This window comes from Zeus faber, assembly GCF_960531495.2.
Source record: "Zeus faber genome assembly, chromosome: 2".
Taxonomy (NCBI): domain Eukaryota; kingdom Metazoa; phylum Chordata; class Actinopteri; order Zeiformes; family Zeidae; genus Zeus; species Zeus faber.
This window is the reverse complement of record NC_137189.1, coordinates 30,864,194-30,885,942: the sequence shown is the minus strand read 5'-3', so window position 1 is coordinate 30,885,942 and position 21,749 is coordinate 30,864,194. Positions and strand designations below refer to the sequence as shown.

General features: G+C 44.1%; 1 protein-coding gene across 1 annotated transcript in view; it reads right to left on the bottom strand.

Annotated features, from left to right (window-relative positions):
- The window catches only part of LOC307248222 (sodium-driven chloride bicarbonate exchanger-like), a gene marked incomplete at both ends in the record, with an annotated part of 56,232 nt that overhangs the window by 32,148 nt on the left and 2,335 nt on the right, over positions 1 to 21,749 (bottom strand). Inside the window, 2 exons of the mRNA XM_080024545.1 lie at positions 1,303 to 1,384; positions 20,714 to 20,746. Coding sequence (XP_079880671.1) covers positions 1,303 to 1,384; positions 20,714 to 20,746 — 115 coding nt within the window. The remainder of the gene's footprint in view (positions 1 to 1,302; positions 1,385 to 20,713; positions 20,747 to 21,749) is intronic.

Genomic DNA, 21,749 nt, shown 5'->3' with positions numbered 1-21,749 from the left:
GCGGAGGGTTAAATCAATCGGGGGGCACGGAGAAAGTGTCCCCATTACGCACGGTTTCGTTCCATTAGGAGACGTGAAATAAAATAAAAAGACACTGTTCTGGCACGTGCGTCTTCCATGCCGTCGGAGCGGGAGACAGGTGCGCAAAGCGCGCCCCGATTGCTCCCTCAATCCCTCGAGAAGGAATTGAAAAATAAAGAACGATCAGAGGATTTCCTCCTTCCTCAATGGGCCCCGGTGGTGTCACCCGTTACCACGGCACCAGACAAAAAAACTCACCATGACAACAAGCATCATCATGGAGAGGACCCGTGTCCTTGAGATAGAGAGATGGAGATGGAGGCGGATGTGCAATCGTGCCCACGTGTCGCCATCAAAGTGGGACTTCCATTCAGCCGTTTCCCGGCAACAGCAACGACAATCAAAAAACAACAACAAAAAAAAAGTGCTTTCAGGAAATGAAGCAAACAGCGCTGCCACTCAATGTTTGTTGGTCATTATGACTCACTCGCTGAGGACTGTGAGGACTTCTTCTGAATGTCACAATTACATAATAATTACATAATGTATAAACATCAATTTGAAAGCCGTTACAATGACAGAACAGCACTTTTCTGATACTGCATGTTCACCCCTTTCTCATCCTCCTTCATCTAATGTACCTTCATCCAGGCTATGCACAATGACTCAATCCGCGCTCAAGCAGAAATGTGTTTTTTTGTCCTTGAGTAAAAGTCTTTGGATTGAGACTTCAATGCACTTGTACGGGCTCTAAAAATTTCAATTGGTTTTCAAAATCTAAAACATAATTTTCCTATGTCCGCTATCCCTGTAGGGATACAGGATAAATGATGATGATGTTGTAAGGGTATCTGTATTGGAACACCAAACATTAGTTCTGAACTAGTATCATTCTTCATCGCACATGGAGGGAATAATTTAAGGAAATGGCAACAATAAAGGTGTAATCAGTAAGACTATTTTGTTTAAAAAAAAATCCCATATTTGATTTTTTTTTTTTTTAATAAACAGAAGTCATTCAATGTATTTGTGTCATGAATGCGCTCCTCTATATGGTTTTTCCATTGTTTGGTGGCGGGGTCCGTCACTCCCGGCAAAACCCGACGTCGGAACTGAAAGGCAGCCACGGTGAATTTGATAAAGCAGCGGCGCTAGTTGTGGTCAGTAAATTAGTGATGTGGATGAAAATTCACCAAAAAATGGTATTAAAATGATAATATACTCTAATGACAATAATGTCAATTGGTGAAGTGACATTCCTAGAAATATCAGCGGTGTTACCTTCAAGCTCCTCCTCCTCGAAGTTGGTGTTGAGCATGGAGCGTGTCCCTCCACGGTCCACCACGGCTTCCTCGTCTGTTCTCTACAAAACACACAGAGAACCGGCTCGTTATTAACCGCAATACGGTCTATCCCTCACCTGGTCACCAGGGGGAGCTCTCTGGGGAATCACCAACTTCTTGATTGAGCTCATCAGGACTGACTGTGTTCCGCTGTATGTTTTTCTTCCGTGTTTATCCTTTTTCAAGCAAGGTATTATTAGGGGTCCAGCCCGCAGCGGTTATATATTATTATTTTTCTCTGAGGCATTTTACCGGCTGAAAGTGCCTGGCGCACAGCAGCCGCCAAACCCAAGGACACGATTGAAGCAAAGTTGTATTCGGGGCAGTCCAGACATTTTGTGGTCCAAGTTTGATCCTCATCAATGTATAATTGGAGCAGGAATTAGTGAACTACTTCCGACGTACCGGAAGTAGCTGAACGAAGGAACCAACCAATCGAATCTTCCATCCAATTTGTTATATATGTGCAGGGTGTGGCTCTTGGGGGGCTTTCTTGTGGGGCGAGGTGCACAGGTGACGCTGTGTTTCACGGGAACTTAGACATAAAAACTGTAATTTGTGACTCACACGACAAACCTGGACCCCGTGCAGTGCTTCCTGCAGCAATATTTTGAGTTTTACTGTTTTTTCCTCTTCAAAATCTTTGTTCCATGAGTCAGTAAAGACTTTTATTTTAGATAATTTTTCAAATAAAAGCCAGTCTCCTGCCTCAATACCTATATTATTATTATTATTATTATTATTATTATTATTATTATTATTATTATTATTATTATTATTATTATTATATTAGTTAAATAAGAAAATGAAAAAAATGCACTCATGCATGAATAAAATAATAAGTAATATAATATATTTATTGAAAATAAATTTAAATATCGCTGCAGGAAGCAATACACAGGGTCCAGGTTGGTTGTGTTACAAATGTGATACAAATGACAGTTTTCAGAGTTCCCTTAAAACACACCATCACTTTGTTTCCACACCAATTACAAGTTTTCAAGTTCCGATGGAACGTAGCATCAGTCCGTGCTGTTGGTCGTCTTTACATCAGCATTACTACAAAAATGAGTTACAATTTTCCGAGTTTCCGTTGAACGCAGCATCGGCCGACGTAATGACACAGTGACCACTCTCTGCGACTAATTATAGTCCCTCTACAGTCTGTATGTTACGACTATGGTTGGGCACAAAATGAAGGGGGTCGCCACAACGGATCATCTGCCTCCCAAAACCTTCTGTTCTGCGCATCTTCCTCCCTTACACCAACCGCCTGCATGTCCTCCCTCACCACATCCAGAAACCCTCTCTTTGGCCTTCCTCTTTTCCTCTTGCCTGGCAGCTGCATCCTCAGCATCCTTCTCCCAATGTAACTCTCATCTCCCCCACACAAACCATGTCCAAACCATCTCAATCTGGCCTCTCTCACTTTTTCACCAAACTGTCCAAGCTGAGCTGTCCCTCTAATGTCCTCATTCTAAATCCTGTCCATCCTTGTCACTCCCGGTGAAAATCCCAACATCCTCAACCTTGCCACCTCCAGTTCAGCCACCTAAATAAATAAATAAATAAATAAATAAATAAATGAATAAAAAAATAAAAAAATACATACATACATAAATAAATAAATACATAAATACATAAGTAAATAATAAACACAATCCCTATGGCTTGCTGCTTTAATAGGTACACTGCTAGCACAGACCCCCAACATTGAAAAGCCTATGCCCACAGAATTGAGAACTAAAATTAATTATTTCGAACATTTTTGTCATCTTTCATTGAACACATTGCACATGACTTTGCAAACTTGCACGACGAGATGTCTGAGACGTTCCGGTTCTAACAAGACCTCCACCATATCCGTGGGTTCCAAATCTAAAAAAGATTTAGTGAATTAGGGAAGAACCAGTCTTCTGAAAGGAACGCCAGATCAGCAGATATTTTAGTGAACATCAGTGATATTTTGCCCTGAGGAGAAGGGCTATTAGTAGGATATTGACGAAATCGATTATAATGATGGTAATTTTGACCGAAACCTCAATATCAGTCATTTTGGGGATGAGAATTTGTGCTTTTAGAAAGATATTTACACACAAGAAATATTCAAGAAACAATTAGTAACATGGATATTATCACCATTGATTAGAACATCTAGAACAATCAATGAAGTTCAGAAAACTGCATTATTTTAATTAAATTGAATGTAATGCTCCTTAAAGTCAACATTTAACTATATCATGACAATAGCTAGTCTCATATCAAGATATCGATATCATAACAATATAAACCGATAATGGAAACCTTATCAGACGCCCTTTGTCCTGATTGAACTAAAAACCTCCGGTTCAGCGACATTTCAAACGGTAAAAGTTGTTACGTAAGGTTCAAACTGAAAACTGCACCCCTGCCTAGTGGGAGGAAACGTCCCGGAATACACACACACACACACACACAAACACACAAACACACCAAGTATTACGGTCACCATGGCAACAAAGGGCAACCAATCACACACTCATTCCGTCCTCCGCGCCCGTTTACATGGTATTTCGGATGTGTTTTTTAAGCCGGAGCACTTGATTATGTGTAGAGAAAAAGACATAAACTACGTGAATACACCACCCACCCCCCCCCCCCACCTCCACCCTCACCCCCCCCCCCCCCCCCTATTGAGTGGAGGTGGGAGGTGGTGCTGCTGGTGCTGGAGCCTGAGGATTCACACTCTAGAGCTGTAGTTTCAGAGGTCGATCCTCGCTATAAATAGCGCTGACCTCAAAAGAACGCTGCTCACTCCACCGCTGAATATTTATGAATATTTATGAGTATTTAACTAGAACTGCATTGCTACAAATGAGTAGTTTCAAGTTCAAGTTCAAGTTCAACAGGTATTTGTCACATATATATACCTACGGGTGTACTTTCATAAAGGGAGGAACCTATAGATTAGACCATGTGAGGCTCAGTGTGATGGTGATGAATTGAGTGCTCATATACAACACAATGAAAGTTATATATGAGTTAAATATATTATATATTACAGTTATATACTATATATATATATATATATATATATATATATATATATATATATATATATATATATATATATATGTGAATGTGAATTATCTACTGTGTTTGAGTTATATGTACTGTATATGAATTGTATATACTATATATGAGTTATATATATACTGTTCAGGAGTTATATATACTATAAACGAGTTACATTCTATATATGGGTTAATAAATATGAGTAATATATACTGGTTAGGGGTTATATATACTGTATATGAGTTATATAGACCATATATGAGTTATCTACTATATACAAGTTATATATGAGTTATTTGTTCTGTATACGAGTTAAATATTATATGAGTTGTATAGACTAAATTGTATCAGTTATATATAGAGATACTGTATACGAGTTAGATAGAGATAGATAGAACTAGATGTAACTAGCATACACGCAGGTCATGCAGCTGCATTCGAGCCTGCAACCGTTTGGGGTCCGCACGCACGGGCCTCTGTTTATCTCGGCACTATTGTCTCATAAAATCTTGAGCATTTCGAGCATGAGTCTACACACGCGGACACTAAACTTTTATGGTAAGTGCAAGCGGTAAGTATTTATAGTACTCAATGAGCCAAGTCATCCGCTCCATGGTGTCACATACTTGATGCCATTCATTCCCCAATTAAATAACAATAAACAAATTTAGCTTCAGGCAGCGATGCACGGGGTCCAGTTTAGTCATTAGGCACGTTTTTCAGGTTTCCAAGGTTCCGTCACGCTGAGGAAAACCTGTTGTGATAGACGTTATTTTTTTTTTAACGTAGATTTCATGTTTTGGAAATAAACTGTGTATAAATAAAGACATTTAATAGACTTTAAATTGAACACCTTATTTTTGTCAGTTATTGTCAGTCGGAAACCCATCAGTCGACTGAGATTCTTCAGTTTAACATAATATTAAACAATTGAGTTTTAATAAGGATTTATGGGCAGTTTGTCAAAAAATGTGCAAAGCGTGGGTTCTGGGTTAACGTGGTAATTACGGTCATGCGTATTGTGTGTTACTACTACTGCGTACCAAAATCCACAAAGAAGTGTGAAGAGAAGTACAAACACAAAAGCGGGTTTAAGAAACGGAAATGAAACGAAGCAGCCGAGAGAGAGAAAGCAAGGCTTCAAAAAATAGGTTTCTTTAAGAAGAAAGATGAGAACAGTCAGAGCCCGCCAGCACCAGCGCCCCCGTCCAACAGGAGGACGTGGCGGGGCGGCGCCGATTGCTACTACGGCTGCCTCCGTCACATCTCTGCATGAGTAGGAAGGAAGGAGGAAGGCAGGAGGAAGACAGGAGGAAAGGAGGAAGGGAGGAGGAAGACAGGAGGAAAGGAGGAAGGGAGGAGGAAGGCGGGAGAAAGACAGGAGGAAGACAGGAGGAAGGGAGGAGGAAGACAGGGGGAAGGCAGGAGGAAGCCAGGAGGAAGGCGGGAGGAAGGGAGGAGGAAGCCAGGAAGAAGGGGGGAGGAAGACAGGAAGAAGGGGGGAGGAAGGGAGTAGGAAGACAGGCCGAAGACTGAATAACAAGCGGAACATGATGTGGTGTGATGGCTTTGACCATCTTGCATTGGTGCCTGCCGCTGTCTCGTTACACCACTGTACTGTATTCATCACCATGAGGGAAATTGCGGAGTTATACAATATAATATTTATAAGACATATATAATGTGTATGAGTTATATATAAGGACTGTAATGCTGTATACATCACACTGCACCTTACCTTCGCAGCCCTTCTCACCGTGCTGCACCACAGAGGTTGCTGCTGGAAGTGGATGAATTATTTCTCATGGACCAGGGCGTTTCTAGCGTCTTTTTTTAAAAATTTTATTTATTTTTTTTACGGTCGTAAATTCAATTGCTCTGTGTTTTGCGCGGCAGCGGTCTGGCTAGGAACCACTTTGGCGCTTGTGTTTTAAAGAAGATCAAACCATTACAATATGGTCACACCACCGGCGACGGGGCACTGCGAAGCGACAGGCGCTGCGATACATTTCAAACGCAGCGCGGCTTCATCCAGCTTGGAGCTGACAGCTTCACGGCGACGAGGGAAGTTGAGCAGGTTTGAACTTTCACGAAAGAATTAGCAGCGCCAAGGGCCCGGGCGACAGCCAATGGAAGGAAAGATACGCTCTCAACGGCGCCGATCCTTGGAAAACGGACGCCCAGACCGCTGCGTATTCTTGATGATTAGGCTGGGGTGTATTTTATGAAAAACGTCCATCAAACTATCCATAAAATAAGGAACACTTCATTTTATGTTTCTCCAACAAGGACAGTTCTTTATTTGAAGGGACGGATGGCAAGATTATTTAACATTACGACTACAGAATTGTTACAATGTGCACCAAGTGAAAAAAGTTCTAATTCAAATAAAACAGACAAAGAACAAATCTGCATTCTGTATTTTTTAGTAGACCTACAACCCCATCTAATTCCATCTCATTTGAAGGACCTCTTGAAGGGAAAACATTTCTAGTTCACCATTCTCATCTGTTCTATTTCCAAGCCAGTTAGTGTTAACGTCCCAGCTCTAGAACATATTAAAGTCCATTTGGACACTATAGAGATCTGAGGGCCTTAAAGCAGTGTTTCTCAACTGGTGGCTCCTGATCCTAATACTGGGTCGCGGTCCATTTCCAGTGGACCCCCGGACATGTACACGTCCACCTTGTACAGAATTTGTTTTTCAATATATATTCATGGAAACTTGCAAAGTTTTGACAGTGTGTGAATTGTAAATATAGAGATTTATTGTTAATTTTATTGTCTATTGCCCTTTTTTCCCCTTATTCTTGTTTATATTTATTTTGAGGTTTATTTCTATTGTTCATTTTTAGGTTAGGTTTATTGTATATTTCTTTTTGTTATTGTTGTATTGCCATTTTTTCTTACTATTTTTATTCAATGACATTATATTATTATTATTAATACCCCTATTGTTATCGTTCAGATTTGTATTATTTTCATTCTCCTTGGCACTTTTCAGGCTAAAAGCTGCAGCTGCAGCTACGGACACGGGTGAGGTGCCATTAGAACCGGGGCGTCGCAGACATCTCGTGGTTCAAGTTTCATCCAAACTGATCCACATACCAAGCAGGAATTTGTGAGAGACCGACGAACGAGATGAATTTGTGGAGTAAGACGCTTTGTGACACCATCATCTAATTTGCTATACATGCGCAGGTTGTGGCTACCAACGTCCATTTGCACCGCGCGAGCTACGTAGTGTAGACTCCATCGCTCTGCAGTGGAGCAAACTGCACGAGTTAGCTTGCGGCTCCAGGGCAACGGGTCTGAATCGTGTCCGTTTTTATTTTAGTCACGAAAGTGTAAAAACTTCATAAAAGGGATCTGCAGGGTCCTGCAGGGTCCTGCAGTGTTTGATCCGTTTGAATGGAACCGTGTTGTCGGGAACTTCCACGCGGAGGGACTTCCTTCCAGAGACACCGTGAGGCAGGACTCTGTAGACTACAGTCCACAGTAGTAGACAGCCACCTTCTAATTTTCAGCATAAAGAAATGACACGCAACAAGTGGCCTTGTATTAGTAATTCAGCGTGTCACCAGGACCCAGAAAAATTTGTCGCTGTGTCATTAAGTGAGCCGATGCTGTTTTCAATGGAAACTCGGAGAATTGTAACTCGTTTTAGTAGTAATGCTGATGTAAAGAGCAGCAATAGAGCGAACTGATACTACGTTCCATGGGAACTCCAAAAATTGGAATTGGCGTTGATACTGGCCCGTATATTACTGCCTTCTGCTATATTTATCATTATTATCTCTGTTTTGATGTGAGGTGATGTAATACCATTGTTGGAAGCTCAGTAAACTAGTCGCTTTTATTTTGTATGTTTTATAATAATTTCTAAATGTTAGTCTTGTTTTGTGTTTTTAAACAAAAAACACCAAAACACCAAAGCACCATGGCTAACGGCACTATTTATTTTGTGACAACACTGAAATGATCCTTGGTTCGTGACTTCATGACTAACGACATCCTCTGGATACTGAGGCCGGACCAGCAGAGAACCCACCGATACAAACAACGAACTAACCATCAAAAGTTGTTTTTATTGTGTAAAGGTGACTTTAAAAGGTAAAAACGTTTAAATAAAACAACCTGTTCTTTCCTTCTTTTTCTTTCGATCTTTAAACATTCGCCATGTTGGCGGAGGCAAAGCAAAGCCGACAGTCAGTGATCCTGAAGAGATTAAACTTGTGCACACTGGTGATGTGCACACACACACACACACACGCACACGCACACGCATGCATATGCAAGCACGCGCACACACACGCAAGCACGCGCACACACACGCAAGCACGCGTACACACACACACACACACACACACACACACACACACACACACACACACACACACACACACACACACACACACACACACACACACACACACACACACACACACAGCCATGTCAGGGAATCCAAGCATCAAGACAGTGGTGGTGTAGTGGACAGATGCTGAGGGTCGTATCGGTGGGCTTACGCAAGTGCATACACACACGCATGCGCACGCCCACACACACACACACACACACAAATGCACACACACACACACACACACACACGGGCAGCCATGTGAGGGCATCCAAGCATCAAGAGAGCGGTGATGTAGTGGACAGATGCTGAGGGTCTTGTTAGTGGGCTTACACAAACACACGCGCGCACGCATGCACACACACGCACACACACGCACACACACACACACACACACACACGCACACACACAGGATTCATTAACAAGTCCCATTGGGCTTTCCCTCTGGCAGATGGTTAATGGTAATCTGAGAATCTGACATTCTCCCAGTGTCTTAATTTGTGAATATGCCGCGTGCCGATGCATAATTCACTGTGATTCAGCAGCTCACAGATTCTCACACACACACACACACACACACACACACACACACACACACACACACACACACACACACACACACACACACACACACACACACACACACACACACACACACACACACACACACACACACACACACACAGTACTGCAAAAGAGAGATCTGACCATAACAAAAATGACTACTGCTGCACAGAGCTGAGAGGAGGTGTAACTGGAGGATGGAAGGAAGGAAGGAGCTAGGTTAAACTTTCACTCATAAAGACAGAAGGACGGATTAGAGGAGTAAGCAGAGAAGAGGATAGGGAGGAGAGGAAAGTGGGGGACAGGTGTGGAGAGAGAAGAGGGGAGGGCGAGGAGGAGAAGAGAGGGGAGGAGGGGAGAGGAGATGTGGTCCGTCTCGAGAAACAAGTCTCAAAAGTCTCAGTGAGTCTCAGTGAGTCTTGGTGACGGGCTCGTCTCCACGGCTCCTTCCCGTGAGAACCAACCACTGGCTAAATTTGGACTCAAAGACTTTAAAGGAAATAAAAATAAGGATTTGAAACCCTGACTGCAACCAAAACCGTTGTTTTTGATCATCAATCAAATCAGGAGCCAACCACAGTCACTGGCATCAGCATCTTTTAAATTGATCTAGTATTGTTCTCCAATGGGGCAATCGCGGCATCCAAGAACTGGGTCGTGACTCTTCCTTTAAAGGAACAATCAGTAATATTATGTGAGCTTGTTCGTGAAAATTGACCGCTTGTCCAAATCAACCCAAATGTTGTTAATCAGTGCCAGCCTGTCCACTGTTACCTCCGTGGCTGCTGAAGTTTCAAGCACTCCAGGAAACGCCCTTCAACCCCCAGACTTGTCACTCTCCACTCAAGCTCCACCCTCTAAAACAACGGGACACACCCCTTTCTATGCATTTACAAATTTACACTGTAACCAAAAACGGATCCAATTGGACTGTCGGAATTTGATGCAACAGCTGGAAAATACCAACGCATCCGCAGCTTTTCGCAACGCGGTTTCCAACTCTATAGAAATGAATAAACCTTAAGAAGCCGCCTTAAGAAGCCTCGTGGAGGAGCAGCATCACGTCCGGCAATGTTGGTGTAGTTCCTACGGCTTCCTTTAGGGGTCGCCATTTGTCCAACGTTACCGATCACGCCTCCGAAGACTTCAAAACTCGTTGGTTCAAGTTCAAGTTCAAGAGATTATTTGTCACATACATACACATACGGTCGTACATATATGCAGTGAAATGTCATGACACCCGGGGATTACGCACAAGCTCGATAAGCTCGAAAAATACTCAAATGTGCGTAATCGACACGCATATTAAATCCAGAGGAGGGCTCCAGACCAGATCTATCACATGCGTCTCATGTGGGTTTTAATGCTTCCACGAGGGGAGGTGGCTGCAAAGCTGCTCCATCAGTCCTGCATCGGCGAGAGGCAGAATGGGACACGGTCTCTCAAAGAACCGTGGCGCTGGGTGATATGGAACCACTGCCGCAATAACCAGAGGGGGTTTCAAACACTGTCGATACACTGCATCACAGTCTGTGCTTAAATCTTCAAAACCTATTGACCACGTCTTCATTTCGGATTGATATGATGACGCTGCAAGAAGAACGATAATAAGCGAATTATTTCCCCGCTCGATAGATTACAGTGAAGGAAGACGTATTGATGGTTTCATTATTGTCTGCATGAATAGTCTCTTCTCTGTATTAAAAATCCATTCATTTCATGAAAGCCTGTGTGTTCAATGGTCCAAGGTTTCTGCACATCCCTCATTCAGCAGTATGAAACAACATTCATTTTCTGTCCATATTTTACTTGCTTACATGCGATACCACAGAAAGTATTCAGGGAGTGGGAGGGGTGTGGGTGGGGGGCGAGATGGAGTGGGGGAGGTGGAAATGGATTGGTAGGGGGGGGGTGCTAGACGCCCACGCAGCATCACGTGGTCCAGGCTGCGTGACCCCATCACTGCACTCATGCGAACATAAAGGCAGCTACATACAGATACATTAATCTCACACACTCACTCACACACACACACACACACACACACACACAGACACACACACACTGACACAGACACACAGACACACACAGACACACACACACACACACACACACACACACACACACACACACACACACACACACTGTATGTGCGCTGATGTGCCCCCATGTTTTTTTTTTTAATGTATTAGTTGTTTAATTTTTGATAAACACTCTCATTGTATTGCAGTTTACAGCCTCCTCTGATGTCCTGCACTTTCAAATACGTCCACACAAAATATGTCTTAATGTGAATATAGAATATGACAATATCTTATATACAGTATCTTATATATCCAACAGAGACATCCTACATATCCATATTTCCTACATACGTATGATATACAGTATATCCTATATATGCTGTACATAAACACTATACACCCATCAGCCACAACATTAAAACCACTGACGGCCATAGTGAATAACATTACTCATCTCATTACAATGGCACCTGTCAAGAGGTGGGATATATTAGGCAGCAAGTGAGTCAGTTCTTGAAGTTGATGTGTTGGAAGCAGGAAAAATGGGCAAGTGTAAGGATCCGAGCCACTTTTATAAGGGCCACATTGTAATGGTTAGACGACTGGGTAGGAGCGTCCCCAAAATGGCAGGTCTTGTGGGGTGTTCCCGGTATGCAGTGGTTAGTACCTACCAACAGTGGTTCAAGGAAGGACAACTGGTGAACCGGCGACAGGGTCATGAACACCCTGGACACCCATGGCTCACTGATGCACGTGGGGAGCAAAGTCCAGCCCGTCTGGTCCGATTCCACAGAAGAGCTAATGTAGCACAAATTGCTGAAAAAGTTAATGCTGCTATGATAGAAAGGTGCCAGAACACACAGTGCATCGTAGCTTGCTGCTTATAAGGGCTGTGTAGCCACAGACCGGTCAGAGTGCCCATGCTGACCCCTGTCCACCGCCGAAAGCGCCTACAATGGGCACGTGGGCGTCAGAAGTGGACCATGGAGCAATGGAAGAAGGTGGCCTGCTCTGATGAATCACGTTTTCTATTAAATCATGTGGATGGCCGGGGTAAGGGTCCGATCTGATGGAGCATCCGTGGGATGCGCTGGAACAACAAGCCCGATCCATAGGGGCCCCACCTCGCAACTTACAGGACTTAAAGGATCTGCTGCTAATGTCTTAGTGCCAGATACCACAGACACCTTCAGAGGTTAGGTGGAGTCCATGCCTCGACGGGCCAGAGCTTTTTTGCCGGCACGAGTGGGAGCTACACAATATTAGTGGTTATTAGTGGTGGTTTTATTGTTGTGGCTGATCGGTGTATAGCCTACGTATGCTATATACCCTCTATATCCCACATTCCGTAAATATCATTTATATGTATAACACCAATCCAATACAGTTTAGCCGTATATAAATCCAATATATCCTACATATCCTACACATATGTACATACACAAATATTATATACTGTATGTATACATATACACACACACACACATATATAATCTCCAAAATATCCACCAGAGTCTACAGTCAACCACTGCAGAATCCACTCTCAGATCCACACTGGAATTCCTCTGCAGCAGCGGAGTAATGGGCATGAGCGGTGTTAATGAATAAGCAGCTGCCAGGGGAGGAGGAAGAATACATGAGGCTCAGGGCACATTATTCAGTGCATGCATGTGTTTGTGCATGTGCACGCCTGAGTGTGTGTGATTGTGTGTGCGCGCGATGATACTATATAGGCCATGATAACCTTCACAACACAAGCTCGGCATTGAGCTCCAATCTGATTTAAGCAGCAACATGAATATTCTGTAAACGTAGCAGAACTTCCTGCTGAAGTTCTGGCCTACAATACATTTCCGTGCATCCATGCATCCATGCATCAACGCACAAATGTATGCATTCGTTAGGACATCCTTGGACACACACATGCACACAAAAGCTTTACTTTACACACACACAAGAACAATCGTGTGTGGCTCTCACTGCAGAGCCGACTTTAAAGTGTCTTTAAAGGGGAAATAATTGATATCTGTGTAAAATGCGAGATCTCTCTCTAAACATTAGAATTTCTTCCAGTATCACGAGACGACTTGAGGCCTGACATGTCTGCACTTAGCTCTGCCCCGAAGCGCCTGAAACAAACAAGGTCCTGTCTCTGCATGAAAGAATGTTGGACAAAGAGAAGGGCTAAAGTTAGAATCAAGATAGGACCAGCTTTTACCACATTGATAGCGTAGTCATGTTGGCACAGGACTTGGAATTCAAGGTTTGTTTTTATCCTTTTATGATAGGCTAGTGATTAGGTGATACAAACAAAATATCACCATTTATCCCACGATACCAAAGTTACGGAACAGTATAAACCTATTTCATCACAGTGTGACAATACACTTCCAATCTGTGGATGAATAATTAATTGCAAGGGGAGTGATGATTTGTCATTTATTCAAGCAACATACATTAGAATATCATAATGATGAGTATCTTCAAGCAGCTAAAGAAAGCTAACAAAAGCAAAATAAATGTCACGGATTCAAAAGAAAAAGCTTGGGATCATTTAGTTGCTGGATTACAATTTATGTATTGTAACCTGTGATGTTACAATCTCGAGAACATATCGTTAAATGTTGAACCGTCCACAATGTGGAAACATTATGTAGATTTGAATATATAACATACAGTTCATATGTTACATGTAACATAAAATACAGCGGTTTAAATTAAAGGACAGATTTACTGTTTTTCAACCCAAGCCTTAAGAACACCATCATTTATGACGTTACGACATAAAAATGTTAAAAACATTCATTTGTGTCATTTGTGTATTTTTGTAAATGTTTTTGTACATGTTGTGTATTTTTAACATTTGATTTACAGAAAAATCACATTTTATCTTAACTACTTTTTGCAATTGCTGCAGTACATCCAGAGCATAACGTTGGCTCCAGCAGGATACCTGTGGGAAATGATGCAACTTCCTGTTTCTACTCTCTTTACGTAGCGCAGATGTAGAAAAAGAGAAGATTTGTGGAAGGGCAAAGGAGTCAATAAAATCCTGAAAAAACTGAAATGCACAGTTTGCGACCATTTCTATTTCGGTATAACACACGACTGTCTGACGACGGTGTTACATTCTCATTTTTGAAAAAGGAGATTTAACATTTATTGAAAGCCTCAGACTTTATCAATAGTAAAGTGTTCAGCGAGGTTGTGCTATGAACAATTATAAAGGATGGGAACCAAGAAAAACCATACATCTCCAGCATTTACATGAAGGTTGACACAAGGATGTGAAATCCAACCTTCTCCAGAGCCCTCATCACCTAACCGCCTAAATCTCCATCTAATCTATCATCAGCAGAAACCCGACAATTCGCAACCACAAGGCACAGCGAGAGGGACAAAAAGAAATCACCACAATAGCCTGTAAGACCGAAAATCCCATAGCAGGATTACCGACCATTTCCTGGCTCTAATGCAGAAGGCGTGAAGGCCTGGCTGGACTGAATCTAGGATTACATCGGGCGTTTTTGTTTTTTTTGCCTTCTGACATGTCGGATGATTCCTTAACAATGGCCGTGCGTGCACCGCTGCCCCGTAGCGGCTTCACGGGGATGATGGGCGTTCCGAAAGCTCATCGCCCGCACCCTGACCACTCTTCCTAATGAGTTCCAAAGGCTGACATTGTTTACTGTGCCCACAGTGGATCAGGTGCTTGAACCGAGAGAGGCCAACGGAGGCTTTCTCTCAGGGACCCCCAGGCAACCATTGCCCTAGAAATAGTTGTCATATCTGCCCCCGGCCCGGTGGAACTAAGGTGAGAGCACAAATGGCTTTGGGGAAAAGAATGAAAAACTGTCCATTGAGGAAGTCACCCTTGGGAAATGACCCTGACAGGGTTAACTGTCACGATTATACTACTACTATTGTTATTATGATAACACTAATAACTTCACTAACACATTTGGACAATATACAATATTTGTATGCTTGAAACTTTGTGGTTGTAAATTATGCTCATCATAGTTACATAAAAAGGTATTTACCACCTATGTACGTCAGTGGTCCCCAACCTGGGGTTTCAGGCCCCATCAGGGGGTCGCCAGAGAATCGCAGAGTCACGAGGCCTTTGACGATTTGAGGCGATAAGTCAAATATTGTTTCAAAAATCCTCCTTCAAAGGTATTAGTTCAAATGACAATATGTTCTATGCCCTAAAGAACCTCGCACTCTCGCTCATGAAACTGGAACCAATTAAGACAAAAACAACCACAGACCGCAGGTGGTAGGTGGAAAGACTAAAATGAAAGTGAAACTCTCTTTTCTTCCTTCGCATAACGTGTTTTCTACCAGCAGGGGGTAATGTGAGGATGACACCACCAGGGAAAGTGGAAAGAGCAACATACCTGAACAGCGAAGGGTCAACAATGGAGGTGTATCACATATCTTGGTGATGTTGTGCTTCTGAGGGCAGCGAGCTAGAAAAACACCAAGGGCATTAGCGCGTGTCCGTCTCCGCTCTGATATTCCCCTTCCTCAGCCAATAGGAACCACTGATCTATTGATCGACACGGGAGAAGTGTGAACATTATAGCACGGCGCTCTGGGAGGCGGTTACGTGACCTATTTTCAACATTCTTGGACGAGCCCCCCAAGGGGGTCTGTGACGCATGGAACCACAGGGATGATGGATGTTTACACTACCTGGAGAACTGGGCCAGGCACAGATGCGTTCATTCCAAAAGGGCTTATTCAGATCCAAACGCATAATGTGCCTCATTCTCCAGCTAGCTAAACGAATCAGCATGTTGGATTTCAAGAAACATCCACAGGACTTTCACACTGCCTTACCAGTGCCAGCCAGGCTGGGTCTACAGAGCTGGATTAACTGTGACCACAGGAGCCCTGCGATTGGTCGGTGGTTTCTCCGCGGTCGAGGCTGTGAGCCCTACAGATGGCCGTGGTTACCGTGGCGAGGGAAGCAGGATCAGCAGCATCAGCACCAGCTGCATCACTGCAAGGAATGTGCTAAAAGGGGACTGTGTGGGCATTTCTCCACTGTCTACATTATACGACCAGACAGTATGTAGAAGGCAGCTTTTATAAACTATAATGAATGCTAACCAGAATCTCACGGTTATTTATCTCAAGGCAAAACCAAACAACTCACAGAAATCCTGTCCGCAAAACACTGACTGTTCGGGTCACACCCTTGTCTTCAACTTTTGGAGATCACAGAGGTCAGAACAGCAGGTGTAACCCCCCGCGACCCCCCCCCCCCTACACACACACACACACACACACCTCATCCCAATTGACATCACATATGCCAGGCACCCTCTCCAGGACCTTTAGCATGCAGATCAGCACAAGTGCCCTTCCATGCCGCACGGGAGGCAAAGCTCATCAACTATGCATGCATTAACCCTGCGCAGGTAGCGCTTCCATTCCTATCGCCACCGATGCTACCCAGCAAATCGTTCACCAGCCTTTGAATCTGTCCAGTCAAAGATTAAGTGCATCACGTGTGGGCTTATCAAGGACAATGCTGCTGATGCCGGCTAATGTTGCCCTAACCCTCTAGATAAGCTCAAAAGTCGCAAAGGCGATCTAATGTAACTACTGCATTTGGAGAAAAAGATCAAAAGATACTTCTGATGGCAAAGGCAATCACAACCTTGTTCTGCAAACACCGCCACATACCATCGAATAGCTTAAACGGTTCCGCTTCCAGGAGCAAAGGTGGAGAGACCTACCTGGTAAATAAATCCATTATGGGGGTCCACGGAGAGCATTGCTGCGCTCGGGTAAAGGCTGAGACCGGACGCCCGCCGACCGCCCTTGCGCTTCGCCGCAGATGAACGATGAGAGACTAAGGCTCAGGGCCTGAGCCCCGAGACGGGCTGAGAGTATGGATGTGTGTGAGAGAGCGGGAGAGAGGGGGAGAGAGAGAGAGAGGGAGAGTCTATCAAAGAGAGAGTGAGAATGAGGAAGAGTGAGGTTGTAGGGCGCCTGGTCGTACCCCAGTTCTCCCCTCTCTCCTCAGCTGCTCCTCTCACTCGCTCCTCCCATCCCAGAGTTTGGCCGCTAGCTTCCACCCAAAAAGAAAAAAAAAAAGAAAAAGAAAAAAGCCCCGACGCAGAAACAGGGGGAGCTCAGCTCGGCTCAGCTCGGCTCCGATTCTCCCTTCTGACAGCTTTCATCCACGGGGGGAAAGCATCAAATGTTTCTGACAAGCATCCATCCGCCAATCCCCCCCCACGCCCCCGAGAGATTAGTGCCGCTGACATCACAGATGCTGAGCAGTGCGCAGTTGTGCTCCGCTGAGCCGCCGAGCCCCGTGGCCCTGTTACCTAAGAGGAGCTGGGGCTTAAGTCACGGCAAAGCCAAACAATAACATTCTGATTTAGGGGCAGATCCGTGCGCGGAGAGAAGCCCCGGTACGACCGGCAGCATGTGTCCCGGTCGTCAACCGCCTCCAAAGGATCCAAAGGAGCAGGGCTGGTACCGCAGGCACCCGGCATGCAGGCATCTGTCCATGTGTGTGAAATCTATACCCAGTTCCCGGCGGTTCCCTCTCATGTCCTACCTGTGATGAATCCGCTTTCTGGCCTTAGTGCCGTGTCAGCAAAGCGGCGATCTCGGCACGACGCTCTGGAAATAGATCGACGTAGACATACGGATTGCTCCACCGCGAAAGGGTTCTTTCGATTTAGGGCTTCTGCGGTCCCTCAAAGGTTTCTTCATCCGTGAAGGTGCCGTGCGCGGAGGATATCGTGGTTCAAAGCCTCCCGGTGCGCTTTGAACCACCCAAACAACGACTTCTCCTTGCGACCATTCATCTCGGCGCAAACCCCTCTCGACCTCGCAAGCTTTTATTTTGTAAACCCCCCCCCCCCCCTACTTCAATCCCCTCTCATCTACCCCTTCACCCGCCCTCACACTGCCGCCGCTGTAATTAAACATAGGAAAGGAGCACAGCCGGTCGGGCTTCTGGCCGCGGTGTTGTATCTGTCGGCCTTCCCAGTTTCCGGCGGCCAGCAGGCTTTCATTGAGCCGTGTAGAGATCTCCTGCTGATCCCCGTCAAAGGGGCCGAGCCTTGGAGAGCTCCCGTCTGTGCCCAGTGAACCTCCTCCAGCCCGGCCAATCAGCCAGCCCGAGACGGTCGGACAGCCTGACCCGGCCGGCTCGTCTGCCCGGCGCTTAATCCACGGCTACTCAACTTGCAATTGAAATACGCTAATTGAATGAAGAGACGTATCAGTCAAAGGACCTTCATCGGGGTCCTACAATATTCGGCCTGATATTTGAGGTAAGACAGTGTGCAGGGGTCTCCTCTTCGTTCCGAATATTTTGAGGACTTGCGCTTCTTCTCCCACACGCCTTTCCCTCTCCAGTACAAACGAACCTGTGGGCGCGAGACGAATCTCAGGGTTTTCGTTTTCGAGGACTCACGTCGCTGTGAGTCCTGGGCGGGTTGCGACATCAGAGCTTTGGCAAAGTCTTGAGTCTGAACCAAACTGACCACATATAACTCCGGAGTTACTCGGAGTCAAAGCAACACTGTTCAACGTCTATACGTGGATTATCTTGTCTTATAGAACACAACCAAAAGAAAAATAACGATTTTAACCATTTTACCACTTCTATTGTATATTTGGGAGCCATCAAAACTAACGGTTGTCCTTTTCATACTCTACTCTATAGTTGTGTTTGTTTCAAGAGTCACATGCTGTAGGCCGCCCAGATTAAAACTGAGACCTGTGCTGCACTGATTAACAAATGTATTCTTAAAAGGATTTTGAACGTAGAAAAACTGGGAACAATTTGGCAGCCCCCATTTATTTTTTGGTGTTCTCGATTTTCAATTGTGAGATTGACATCTGAGGAGACATTTTCCCCGAATGTTATTTGGCATTTTTAAGTTGATCCAATGACTCCAATGTTATGCTCCAGTGTAAGATCTAGCCCAGAAGGTTTAATTACTAGAATGGTACGATTTGAGGCACCCCACTTACTTACTTACTTACTAGACTTACTTAAACCAGTTTGTGCCAATTTGTCTGCTGTTCTGGTAAGGGAAACAGATACTACATGAGAATATACAGAAAGTCAATCGTGTATGTGTGTGTGCGTGTGCGTGTGTGTGTGTGCGTGTGCGCTTAATCAACATGGTAGTTCCTGTACTTTGGATCAGGACTAAGGATCAGGATTAAGACACCTCCAGCTAAACACAACCATTTGATGCACATACTGGGAACCCTTTTCTTCAAGTGCATGAAAACAATGCATAATTAACTGTGGCATACTCACGAGGATTTATGAGGACAAGCCCGTGAAGTGTCCAGTGGCCAGAAAACCGCTGTTACATAAGCAACACTTTGTCAGAGCAGATGCTGTCACAGCGGCACCGTCGTTCTCTCCAGGGGAAAGTCAATTGTCAGCTACAGTACAGCCAGATTTACACTGAACAACAAACAGCTACAACAAAGCGGATGCCCATTGATTCCTGTGGAGCGTCCGATTTCGTACGGGAAAAGCTGTGAGGCGCTGCGGCATGGAATTTCAGCGTCTGACCGGGGCTCCGGGATGCGTTTTTAAAAATTGTTGCTTTTTAAAACTATGAGCTGAAGTGACGGCGGTCATAATTTTTGGTTTCTTTGGGGGATCTTAAAGCCCATCTTAAATAATGACATTATTAACGTTGACGTTGGATGTCACCATATTATATATATAACTTTCAATAAATCCGTTTTTATATCTTTATTTTTTTTGTTTGCATTTTGTAAAAACTATTTAAAGGGGGTTTTACACTCTCATTCATGGAAAATGGTAAATGTCCAGTTGATCAAACTACTCGCCGTTGTACTGGGAAAAAAACTAGCTCTCCCATTTTCTACCACATATTATGGGATGCGAAACCCAAGACACAGTTCAACAGGCGACCACTACGGGGGATGATTCGACTCTCGGATGCGTCTCCGGATTTGGTGTGAAACCGGCTTCAAACTCATCAAACACGCCTAAATGGAGCTTTAATCGTTTCACTCCTTTGCATGCACCCCCACATGTCGTCACGCTGTTTTTGTTTGTTCTAGTTCCACAGATGGACTCTAGATGTGACGTTTGGAATCATTTCGTTACCAAAAATAACCCACGCAACCGTCTAATAAGCTGCATGAATTTGGAAAAAAAAAAAGAGAAAAAATGAACCATAAATCACTGCATGGCATGACTAGGAGAAAAGTGATGAGTTTCTTTGCGAGAGAGAGACAGGGAGAGGGTGGGGGGAGAGAGAGAGGGAGAAAGAAGGAAAGAGAGAGAAAGAGGGAGGGGGAGATGTGTACTCACCACATCTCTGGTTTCTTGGGAACTAGGACCTTCCTGTGAAAACAGAGAAGGGCAGATGTCAGTCATCCACATATCGATATAAAGGAGAAGAGAAGATAAGTTAATTCAGGTGTAACAGCAGAAAAAACAGCGCAAGTCGACAAAGGCATATAAGAAGTATAATGAAAATATAAATATCATATATATATTGTGTATATATATAAATACACACACACACACACACACACACAGATACATATACAGCAAAACTTGACAGAAAACTAGAAAAATGGACAGAAAACCAGTCATTTTGGCGAGTCAAGATGAACTGCTTATATACTGTGCATATTAGGGCCCGACGCTAACTTTTAGAAGTTGTTATCAAACTGGCAACCATGCACCAGCTGTTGGCTGCCAAGACTGACAAAACGGCTGCCAATTTGCAATCATTTCATAATTCAACGATAACTTTATCAACTTATTTTCCTTAGTGGAAGTTTCTAAACATACAAAGGTATGCCACTCTTCTAGTTTTGTTTTTTTTACATGTGAAATGTGGTTGAATCGTCACCTGGGGAAATAACAACCGTTATTGTATTATGTACTGTATACACAGTACCAATCAGCCACAACATTAAAACCACCACTAATAACCACTAATATTGTGTATCTTCCCCTCATGCCCCCAAAACAACTTTGACCCGTGGAGGCATGGACCCCACAAGACCTCTGAAGGTGTCCTGTGGTATCTAGCACCAAGACGTTAGCAGCAGATCCTTTAAGTCCTGTAAGTTGCGAGGTGGGGCCCCCATGGATCCGTCTTGACCCTAACCTCGGCCATCCACATGATGTACAGTAGAAGAAAATGTGATTCATCAGACCAGGCCACCTTCTTCCATTGCTCCATGGTCCACACGCAGACGTGTCCATTGTTGATGCTTTCTACGGTGGACAGCATGGGCACTCTGACCGGTCTGCAGCTACGCACCCTTTTACGTAGAAAGCTGTGATGCACTGCATGTTCTGACACCTTTCTATCACAGCAACATTTTTCAGC